At 35.7% G+C, this 12,171-nt stretch overlaps 1 protein-coding gene across 3 annotated transcripts in view; it reads left to right on the top strand.

Moving 5' to 3' along the window:
• The first annotated feature begins 2,022 nt into the window (after positions 1-2,022).
• The window catches only part of GLRA2 (glycine receptor alpha 2), a 173,429-nt gene continuing 163,280 nt past the window's right edge, over positions 2,023-12,171 (top strand). The window contains exons 1-3 of one of the 3 annotated variants that reach the window (XM_006911658.2): positions 2,023-2,243; positions 2,691-2,869; positions 5,028-5,161. In XM_006911658.2, the coding sequence (XP_006911720.1) occupies positions 2,802-2,869; positions 5,028-5,161 (202 nt within the window). In that variant the 5' untranslated portion in view covers positions 2,023-2,243; positions 2,691-2,801. Of the gene's footprint in view, positions 2,244-2,408; positions 2,870-5,027; positions 5,162-12,171 lie in introns of those variants that run through there. The other 2 variants (XM_006911659.1, XM_006911660.1) reach the window with 2 other exon arrangements.

Raw genomic sequence — 12,171 nt, 5'->3', positions numbered from 1 at the left:
TGCCTAGAGTTAACAATATTGTACACTTAAATATCCATTGAGAGAGTATATCTCATGTTGTGTTCTTATCACAATAAAATAAAAATAAAACTTTTAGACAAACAGAAAAGAGACCGATGATGTTCAGTGCTGTGGAACTGTCAAGTAAGATGACAACGAAAAAATAACCTCAAGCCTTAGTTATAAGGAATTCATTGGCAGCCTTAGTGAGAGCTATTTCTGTGGATTGACAGAGCTGGAACCCAAATTGAGGAGAGCTGAGAAGTAAAATGAGGAGGCTAGACTAGATCCTCTCTGAAGCCCCTTCCAACTCTAAAATAATAAATGTTATGATTTCATGCTGCTAGCCAGTCTTTCAACAAGACTGCTGTTGAAAGAAATGATTTGCAAAGTCTGTATTAATTTAAGCAGTATTACAACCTCAAACAAATTTGAGACAAATCGTTTTCTTCTACTTTTACATATGTATTTTTTTTTCTTTTGGAAAGAATCTTGAGCATAAAAAATCTTGTATGATTTTCCATAGCACCAATTGAAGAAATATATTTCTAGGAATTGATTTTAGTTTGTGGGTCAGGACTGCAGGGATAAAATCAGGTCTAGAGTTTCCATGTGTATGAATCTGGAAGTGAACAGATTCGAAGCTGCAGGCCAGGGATGTCTTACACTACACTACACTACACTCTCTTCCTTTTAAATTGAATCACTCTTTCTGGGCTTTGAAAGTTAAGAGAACATATCCAAAGAATTGATTTTGTATGTAAGCAGAATGCTTGGGCACTGCTGCTTGTCATTAAAGAGTTCCTATATTCTCACCGTCTTGGTGGGGCAGAAATCCGATAAAAGGGCGTACAGACTATTGCTACTCAAAGTGTGATCAGTGGATTAGCAGCATCAACCTCAGCTATGAACTTCTTAGAAATGCAGACTCTCAAGTACCACCTCAGACCTACTAGATGCATTTCGATAAGATTCTCAGGTGATTTATATTAACATTAAAAGGTGAAAAGAACTTAATCTTTTTCTCAGAAAAAAAAATTTTTCTACTATTTAAAAACATAGAATTCTTTGTTACTCTGCCATGATATTTAAACTGACCCAAGGGCAGATTCATCATTTATGGACTAAAAGTTAATCATATTATTTGCTTTAAAATGAAGACCTACAGTGGAGTGCCAAGGGGACTAACAAGGTATATTTTACAAACAAAAATCTTGGTTGAACATGCATTTTTTATTTCCCTTTACCAGAAGCTACTAATTACTTGCATTGAACTATTTACCTTTCTTCTTTTATTCTGACTAATATTTACAAATTTAGTTAGAAATAGCGAGGTTACCTGTCATGCTTTTGTACAGGATTTATAAACTTTCACTATTTTCTATCTCTTTAGTCAATTTAGGAAAAGAACACCCACATTTATTACATGATCTTCTCTGGCGATCAACATCTAGAATGGGCAGAAGAAACTCAACCCGCAGTCTTACCCTTTCTTGCTCCATTTTTTAGTGAGAGCCCTATTCTAACCTTTAACCAGGGCAGGAAAAGATTGCTACTGCCCCCTTCTGGCCCATTGTATTTTTCTTCCTTTACAAATCTGCGCCTTGAAGAGGATGCCCAGGGATTTTGAGCCACTGAAGAAAGCTCAGCGGAAGGGGCTTTCCCTAGTAGAGAGGCAGAGAGATCCTCTGGGAACACGAGGCTAAAATCAAACGAAAACACTCAAGGGGTGAAGAAGGCATAAAAGGCTCCTAAATTAATTTATCGATACTCATGAATCTTTTCCCACACACGGGCTTCTCTAAGCCACGGAAATGTCCCCTCCTCTTCCGCACAGGACTCCCCTTTTGCCTCCAGGTCTCACTCCCTTGTTATAATTTCAGTACTCCAGATTCTGTGCTCTGCTTCCCCCAATTTCCTTTTCCCACGCCTAGACTTATATTCTCTTCTCTTTTCCGGTTCAAACTCCCGTCCCGCCCACCCACTGACAGACTTGCATTTCCAGAAGCTCAGACCCTAGACTCCTTCACCCTCTCCATCTACTCTGACCTCTGCTCTTCCCTGGTTTTATTGCACCCACTTCGGCACCCCTGTGCTGAACGGCCAGTCAACTCTTTGCCTTTGAATGGCAGGCAGGTCCCTTCTTGAATGCGTCTCCTCGACCCCCGCCCCAAGCGACTGAAAAAGGAAACATGCGCACTTCAGAGCTAGGAGCTGTCCGAGTGCTGAAATTTATAGGCTGGGTAAGATCACGTCTCCGTCTCTTTCTGTAGCCCTCGTTCCAGCACTGGATCGCAGCATTTCTGCCCTCTTCTCCCTACCCACTCCAGCGCGCTGAGTCCTTTCTTGTCCCTCGTTTAAAACTTCTTTTAAAAAAACATTCTTTTTTTTTTTTTTTTAGATAAAAGGGATTTGCTAAACAGAAAGGACTTAAAACAAAAGCCACAGCAACCCGACTTCCAGCATGGCATTGTCACCAGTCCCCTTTGCATGGTGATGCGATTAAGGTAGCAGCATTTTTATTATTCGGGAAAAGCAGCTAGGGGATCCATCAGTTCTTAGGCTTTGTCTTTCCTGGGTTAACTGATGGTCCTGAGCCCCGCTTTGACCTGACCACGATGCCTAGAACTGGCACTTTTTGTTTTTTCTCAGCAAACTGTACAAACCCAAATCTCTTTTTGATTTTCAAGGAAACTAGATTCCTGCCAGATTTTGAATTTGGACAATAGATAGATACTTTGTCCTAGCTTCTTTCTGGAATCATTTTGGGGATATTTTCCACAAGCATCACAGAAACAGGAATGAACCGGCAGCTAGTGAACATTTTGACAGCCTTGTTTGCATTTTTCTTAGAGACCAGCCACTTCAGGTAGGTGAAAAGACTTTGCATGCTGATATTTTCCCCATGAAAACTGTTTGAAAGCGAATGTGTCGTGCAATTTTTATCTATTTTCTATGCTCTGGACCATATTATTTTAATTTTATGGAGGAGAGTTAGATTTCTTTTGTTCTTTTAAAAAGCTTAATTATGGTGGGAGGGTGGTACATTTTCACAAAGGCAAGTTTTATGATGCATAACCCAACTCTGCATTTCAACACATTTTCACAGCCAATGTAATATTAAAGTAGTCTGATGAGTTGAATGCTCTTCACATTTCTATATAATGGTGACTTTTTTTTTTTTTTTGCTTTCAAATTCTTCTGTAAGTCATTTAAAGGGATTATTGGATACATTGCTTTTCATATGGTGGAAGTGAATGGATTAATTTGCCAAGATCATGCTTATTTTATAAAAGATATAAAAGAGTCCTAATTCTTAGCTAACTTGGGACACCAATTGTATTTAAACAACTAGGTGCATACTATGAGGACTATAATTTGGGCAATTTCTTGAAATATCGGAAACATTTAAAATCTCCTTTTGCCACTATATTCTACTGTTCAGTATATTTGGAACTTAACTGCCTATCAAAATATAATTAATATGACATCTTTGTATTTATGTATGCATGAGAAATGGACTATGCATAATTAAAATAAGTGAGAAATCATTATTTATATGCTTGCATTTTCTACCTAATTTACAAATTGCCAAATCAATTGCTACTTCAAAATATCAGATTACCAGTATGTGGAAAAGCCATCATAACAGAATAAGTTCTAAGACAAGACAGAGATAGGAGATGTTCATATAACAAAGTAAAGGACTCTTCATTTAATTTTAACCAAATTTTATGGTATTTTTTTCACAGAACCAAGAGAAATGGAACATATAGCAGCAATGCTATGAGTACTGGAAAAACTCACTATGTTCCTTTCAGGTTCACACCTCCTACTATGATTAAGAAAAGCTGTAGGCTGGGTTTTATTAGAATCATCATCATCATCATCATCATCATCATCATCATCATCATCATCTTCACCACCACCACCACCACCATCATAACTAAATAGTACTTCATTATTCAGATGATTCTGCATATGGGAATGTGAGTATTCCTAGATGATTTGATCAATTTTTAACTCCTACCAAATGTTTACACCATCATTGTACTTATATTTAGTACTACTTCTTTGAAAAACTGGAAGGAATGTGGTATTTTCTTAGTTATAGAATTAACAAGATAATTGCTAAACTATTGAAAAGAAAGCTTGTAAAATATATACTTTAGAAAAGAAATCAACAGTAACCACTATGTACTGTGAACAAATTCATTTTCACTACAAACTAAATATGCTCTTTTTATAAGCCCTTTAAGGAAAATAAGAACCTAAAAAATTTTCCAATCAATATTTAGTGTTTTTGATAATGAGAAAGATAAAATAATTGAGAAGTTCTTTTCCATGACTACTTTGAGTCAACTATGTAAATGCTAATCTGTAGATCACAACTGATAAAATAATAGAAGTACAGACATGCTCATTGTCGACCTATTTTAGAATGAAGCTAAATTTCCAAGTGTAGATTTTCCTTTAGACAACATTGGAAAGTATTTATAGTTGATAGCTGGAATAAAATCTAGTGGGTGAGAAAGGAAGTAATGGGATAATTCATGTTTACTTTGTTCTGCCCATCTTACTAAATATTTCTTATAAGAAGTAGAGGACTTATATTAAAGGCTCAAATGCTGGAAGAATTTTTTTTTAATTCATGGGGAAATGGTTTTAAGCCAATCACATAAATTTTAGAAATTATCATCTTCATTTCTCTGATGACTCTAGAAATAGCTTTAACTATAAATCCATAAAATCTACAATCTAAAACTATGCATGTTGTATCATCTTAAACACCTTATGTATGGCTCAAGTTCAAAAACTTAAGAGATATGACAGGATTTACACCTCTCATCATTTAAAGTTAACTCTAGACCATGTATAATTTCAGAAGTTGGCCAAAGAGTTTGTAATTTTCATTTTCTTCTTGCTAACATGTCAAATATATTTATAAAACATGATGTCAAACATTCTGTGAGCATTAGTTCTCCGGCAATTAGAATTGTTGCTAAAACAGTTAATGATGTGTTTAGGTCAGCTTTCTGCAAAGACCATGACTCCAGGTCTGGAAAACAACCTTCGCAGACCCTATCGCCTTCAGATTTCTTGGACAAATTAATGGGAAGGACATCAGGATATGATGCAAGGATTAGGCCAAATTTCAAAGGTAGGTTTCAATTAAACTTATGTTAAGTTTATGTTAAGTGGGAAATCTTCTAGACATTTAAATACTTAAAAAAAAAAGTTTTCAGGGCTTTTTATTATAAAATGGAAACAAGTATAGTATTCATTTCATTTTGGCATTCTTTTGAATTAATCAATTTAATAGCTTAAATTTTACATGTTGCTTGCCACTTCTAGAAACTTACCTCATTTGTGTTCTATTCCACAAAAAAAAAACCTAATGTCAGATATTACTGTCACATTCCCTATTTTACCTTAAGTGAGAGCGTGATTGGAAATGAGTCCAAGAAAAAATGATGGGCTTCACTTGTATGAATGTCTACTAGGACTCATAGTAAGATTCAATGATTATACTAAAATGGTTTGGGTTTAGAATACCTACTCACAAAGTGAAGATTAAATCTCAATATAAAACATGCCATTTTACACACTTTCGGGTTTCTCTCATTTTAAAATATTGTGAAAAGAGGCTCTAATAATACCTCAGAAATTTTTGGTTTCCTGTTTAAATATTCTAATTGTTTATTTAAAGTTATTTATCTGAAATTAACAACAAATTAAGATAATAGAATTGAAAAGTGCTAATGTAAAAGATGGTGAATACTTTCTTTGTTCAATTAGAGACAAAACAAAAATTTGGTGTTTTTGTTTGCTTAACATTACAAAAATGTTATTAATAGTCTGTAGAAATTAATTCTTAACCATTTGGTTTATTTCTATTCTGAATCAGAAAAATACCATAACAAGAACCAATTATTAATAATTGAATTATTTTAATGTTTTAATTTTTAAATACATATTTTAAATGACAACTGCATTTTATCTTATAATTTGATATAATGCATTGTGAAATGTTTATAATATTTTATAAGGAGAGAAACCTATAATATTCTAAGTGTTATGTCATAATTCATGCATCGCTTTGGTTTTGCTTATTAGCAATTTAATTGGATTGCTTTCCTTGAATTTTTATTAATTTTTATTATTGGCAAATATGAGCATGAAAACTAAATTCTAAATTGATTTCTTTTTTAAGTGCTACACCTCTGAATATACCCAGCTAAGGGCACATTTTATAAATAAATACGTTGGAATTTTGGCAAAACAAGTATTTTTTTTTTTTTTTATTTATAGGGATTTCCAGAGAGTCTAAAGAACTAAGTCCAAAGCTCAGTTTTCCTGAAAACAATTTTCATGTTCATCCCATTTCATATTAATTTTGTGAGTATTGTTTTGGAAGTCAATATTTGAAATAAAATCCTATGAGTAACAAGTCGAGAATCAGCTTTCAATGAGACTGCTCACTCATTCATACATTTATTCACTTAGTCACTCAATAACTCTGGAGTCTGAACTATATGCAAAATATTAACTACTGCATGCTTTGAGCAGTTGAAAGATGAAACAGGTTTGAGTGCTACCATCAAAACTTTCAGTGTGGAGAATAGATGTTACGTGAATACTTATAAAATATAATAACATAACATATATATTATTAGATGGAAATAGTTAAGTAGTTAATAGTTAAGTAACATTAGGAAGTACAGATAAAATACTACAGCATTCCAACAAATAGAAGGAAGGTTTTCCATTAAGCTATTTATGGAAAGCGTCATAGAGAAGGTCCAGAGATAGAAAATGTTTCAAGTTTATGAGCATCTTGTTTAATAGAAGCTATTATTTTCTAGACATAATTTTTCAAAAGGATATGAAACTGCAGAGAGTAATAAAACATCCACGTTGTCATTGCTACTTTTAGTGACCACACAGAATAATTATTTCCATACACGGCTTTTTTTTCTGGTTCTTCTCGGGATGCTGCCCTTTGGGAATGACATTTCTCACAATTCCAAAGGATACATAAATGAGAATATTAAGTATAGTAAAGCATGGCCATGTTTTTGAGATCAATCCGCTACTTAAAAAAGCTGAGCACAGGATGTTTTAAAGACTTATAAAAAGGGAATGGGGTGGATGTCACTTAAGACTCTAACATTAATGGACTTCCCTGAGTTTTGTCTCCCTTTCCCTTTACCACTCCACTTTAATGAACCCTGATATTTTTATACATTTTTTTTTTGCACAGACCATTTACATCAGACCAATTACCTAATAGCTCCCACAATTCTCTTTACTCTGAGTATCTTGGTTTTTCCTGGATGTAAAACCTGTCCCATTATTTTAGACTAAAACGATTTTCCCTTCTTGGTGTTCCCATGAAAACTTATATGTCTAATATGGTTCTTCTACATATTTATGTTTTATCAACCCAACCCCACACTGCATCTGAGAGGGCAGTGAGTTACATTATTTATATATATATTATTTATATATTTACATATATATAGTGTAAGGAAAAGAAATGATCCTTTCCTCCAGAATGAGGAAATAAGAACTGAGAAAGGGAAATGCAGATCAGTTATGAAGATTAGTGCATCCAATTAGTTGTAGTAGAGGTTGAGAGTAAGAATGTTTGAGGGACCACCAGTGGTCACGGTGGCTAGCAAAGATGATCTTGCTGAGCTGAAGAGAAAGAAATAAAAGCGAGAGATAGTCAGGATCTTGTACCAGTGAGGAGGCTAGGAAAAACACTATAGTACTAACTATAGTCGGTTGGCAATGTATCAAGGAGAAATTTTATATAGTAGGTGGAAATGAAGGGTGGTTAGGAACTGTGATTATATCTGGAAGAGTAACAGGTTTCCTGTAAATACCAAAAAGCAAACTGTCTATGATAATGATAAATACGATGACAATGATGATCATGATGTTGAAAATGATAATAATAGTGGTTAATAAGAAGGGCAAGTTTTGACCACAGGAATAAAAGAGCCAAATATGGGCTGCTGAGGTGAAAGAAATGGCTTTTCTAGAAGTCTTACTAAATATTAGCCCATTTCTCTGTTTCCTTGCTGCCGAACATTGGCAAGGGAAAAAGAAATGCATATGCATAATTTTTCTTATTGGAAGGCATTTTTCCTGCGTACTTTCAAGTCAGTAAAATATTTCATGTCTATTCCACGTCCTCGATAGACTCTGAAAGATGTCATAATGGGCATATGTACAAGAAGGAAGATGGATGTAAGCTAGAAAAGGGAACCAGAAATGATTCAGAGTTAGGTCTGTAATTGAGAGCCATTCTTAGAAACTACAGGGAAAAAAAAATAGCTTTTCTGATGTGCTGAAGCACAAATGTATAAACAAAGTCGTGAGTCAGAGTTGCCAACTGCATTCCATCTATAAAATCCATAGAGACCTGGGTCAGATCTTGTCAAAACATAAATTTTCAAACTCTTCAGTTCAGAGAAAAACACAAGTTATGTCCATTCACAAGTACCTGGGTTTGAAACTGCGGTAAATGCTGATTCTATGTCAACGGAGGAGTCTCTTTCCCCACTTGGGTGTTTTGTCTCATTGTCAGTTGATTTATCATGGTGTTAGTCCATCATTCTATCGGATATTCCTTTGTCAGTATTATCGTATCTTGAAAGTGCCACTTTAAACATTAGGCTTTTAAAGAAGCCAAATGAAATGTTCAAACCTGGGCAAAATGCATTAGTTCTAATTCTCTCTTTGAAACAGAGCCTTTATCTATCGTAATGAAATTTTCTTTGAACATAAAATTAACTTAGAGTTATAGCCTAAGTTTCATCCCAATGTGAATAAATACATTTCAACATAACATTCATTTGGGGATAGGATCTGGAATAATGCCAGAAGATAATTATTCACTCCACTTCTTTGTGCATGCCATGCACACTAATTTTTTTCCATGTCTGGAGACCTAAATTTGAAAGTGTGATATGTGACATTAAAACCTACATTTGCATGCAATATGGCTTCCTTCATTTTCTAAGGAGTTATCAGCTCAAGAGGTGTTTCAGATTACAGTAGAAATAGATTCATTTTCAAAAAACTAAGGGTCTTCAAGTTTCTCCCCTTGGAAATCCTCTTGTCTGTAGCCCATGGAGCTCAAGCTCAAATGGTGTGCTTGCCAGTCCCTGTAGGGGGTGGCTTGAGCACGAATGTCCAGCAAGAACATTTGGAAAGGGTGATTTTCTCAGTTAATGATAATGCAGCCCCAGCGGGATCACTTCTTTAATCACCCTGGTGGATGTGGGCATCAGATATTACTATAAATCCTGAGAAAAACAGTAGAATGCTTGCAAGTATCAGAAGTATCTGACCTGAGTACAGAAAGTAGCAGAAGCCCTCAGGCACATGAAAGGGTACAGCCATTTTAGAACAAGACAATAGGAGATAAAAGAGGAAAAGAGGTTATTGAAAGGAAAGGCCCAGGGGTAACAAAGGGAAATTTGTATGTGACAGTTTTGTTCATGGATGATATTGAGGAAGATTTTTAAACACCCTAAATCCGCCACATCACAATTTATTTTGGCTTTCGTGTGCTGTATGGACACAAATGAGTACAGTCGTATGTGCTAGGCTACTACTATGGGCCTACAAGGTATTTGTCAAGAATTTGAGGTGACATCAAGAAGGAGGCATCTACAGCATTCTAACATACCCTGGTAGGTCACCTTACGGGAATATGTCTTCCATTCTATGGTGACAGGGTAGTACAGCGGAAGGAGCCTTGAACTTCGATTCAGAAAACCTAGGTTCACGTCCTTGTTCAGCTCTCTATGCCTCAGGTTTTCTTCTGCCTTTGTCACCTCACTTGGGTTGTTCTGAGCATCAAATGAGATCACACATCTGAATGATTTGTTTTCAACTGAGAAGATTACAAATAATTTGAATTATTATGAGTTCCCCACTTCTCTTTTATAACTGACACTGACTATGTATTATCAAAGCTGACCCTTCATGGCGACCGGGTCCTTACAGTGGTTTGATTTCTTTTTTAATGGAAAAAAAAAGTCAAAGACGTTTTAGCATCTTAGAGTAACCAGAGCATAGATGCCATGTGTCACAGCTGGTTCTTCTTTTATTAGTTCAGTGAGAAGATTTCCAACCTGAAAGGGCTATTTCTATTCCTAAATATGAAAGAAAGAGGAAGCCATTTGTGGGAAAGAATTTTCTTTATCCATTTAAATCCTATCACTGATTAATGTCTTGCATTCTTTTTACATGAAATAAGTAAAAGACATAGAATCAATCATACTTGGTCCTAAAAGGGACCCTAAATTTAACTAAAGATATATGATTGTCATTTCTGATGTATTTTCTTGTCTGATTACTGCAGTTGCAAGGGTCACTGTACAAAAATGCTGAACTGATTTCCTGTTTTAGAATAAGTATTTTTAAAAGAACATTTGGTCTCTACAAACATGGCAGGTTAAGAGCACTGGAGATGGAAGCCTGTAATTTAGTTTTTGAGAATGTACTGCATTGCTGCTTTGTTGATTTGGGGTGACTTCACAGCTTTCATTTTCAATATTGAAAGAGCCTAAACATTTTATCCCAAATTCTATAGTGCTTGCTGTTCCTCCCCATCCTGAAAGACAATTCAGCTCATGCAGCTGATAATCTGAGACTTAATTTTTTTTAAAAAGATAATGGCATAGATTTCAAGGTATCGCAGTACTTAATGACTGGGCATTATAATGTGTCCAGTTGGGGCGATCGGTTTTAGAATGACAGAAAAATAGTCATTAGTTTGTTCTTGGTGGTACTGGATATTTTTCTTGGTGTGTTAGATCAGTCCCATTAGGAATAGGGTCTTAAGAATGAAAATAGAGTTGATCAAGCCTTATAACAACAAGGTCATCAGAAGCAGTCTGGGTTCTCCTTGGACTAAACATCCAAGAGTCTGTCTTAACCATGGCATGCAGCATCTGTGCATTGACTTATTTCTTGAGAGGGCTACTCTGAAGACTTATGACTGATTGCAGATACTTTCATCCATGTGAAATCAACCAAAGGAAAGACACGAGCAGAAGGAATAGTTCTCTAAGTGGTATTCTTAAATGTGCAAGGTGTTTAAGAATTAAGTCACTTGGTCACCCTCTTGGAGTCCAGTCTGGCTAGCCAACTAAGTGTGGTCATGAGGCAAGTACCAGAGGAAATCTGGGCACCCTCTGACTCAGGCCCAGGGTTGGACACTCACCGTTCCCTCATGAACATGAGTGCACCAGATGGTGGTTCTGTTTTATTAACACATTCATCCAAGAAGGCAAAAGAAAATCTTGAATTGAGTCAAAATATGGAAAGTCAATAGGCAATTATTACAAAAGTGATAACAAGACTGGATAAGTCTTGTTTTCTATTTCTTCTTTTTTTTCTGATGGGAAGGGGGTCATATTTTCTTGAGAAAAATAAGCTACATTTGTCCATGCATTATCAAAGCAATGGAATAAATTTGTGACAAGGGAGCACATATGTGGGTAGAAAAACTGCATGTAAAGGCTTTACATTTTTATATTTGAGTCTAAACACACAATTCATTTGTTTGTTTATTCCTTTATAAATAATTAGTAAACAATTACTACATGCCGAGCACCATGTTACTTGCTAAGTATATAGTGGTAAACAGAAACTTAAGCTTTTAAATGTCAGTTCTCACTTCAGTAAAAACAGAAATAGAATCTGTAAGTTGAATGCTGTATCATCTAGGATCCTTGAAGGTAAAAAACAGCAGACTCCAGTGGGGTGTGAGAGGGATGGAAAGCCACTCTCTGGAGGGAGAGCGTAGTCCCACTCTGGGACTATCAACAGTAGACCTGAAGAAGCGAAGGATAGAGTGGCTACCAGAACCAAGAGAAGGTGGCTATACAGAAAAGCCATGAGATCTGTGGAGATCTGTGGAGCAGTATAGTCAATCTGTGCTGTCCTAGCAGGGAAGAAGCTAGGGAATAAATAGCTTGACTTCACTATCCTCCTGCTTCCCATTTTCTTGTGGGAGCCTCTCATTCACCAAATCCACCTAGAAGTCAGAGGGGAACGCAGAGGGCAAACTCAATCATGTAAACCCAGAAGGTCCGCTTCCTCAGGTACGTGAAGAACAGAAAGGAGAAGAGAGTATCTCTGGAG

The sequence above is a fragment of the Pteropus alecto genome, unplaced genomic scaffold, assembly GCF_000325575.1.
Source record: "Pteropus alecto unplaced genomic scaffold, ASM32557v1 scaffold23, whole genome shotgun sequence".
Classification (NCBI taxonomy): Eukaryota; Metazoa; Chordata; class Mammalia; order Chiroptera; family Pteropodidae; genus Pteropus; species Pteropus alecto.
The sequence above is the reverse complement of the archived record's forward strand: the minus strand, read 5'-3'. Positions and strand labels throughout refer to the sequence as shown.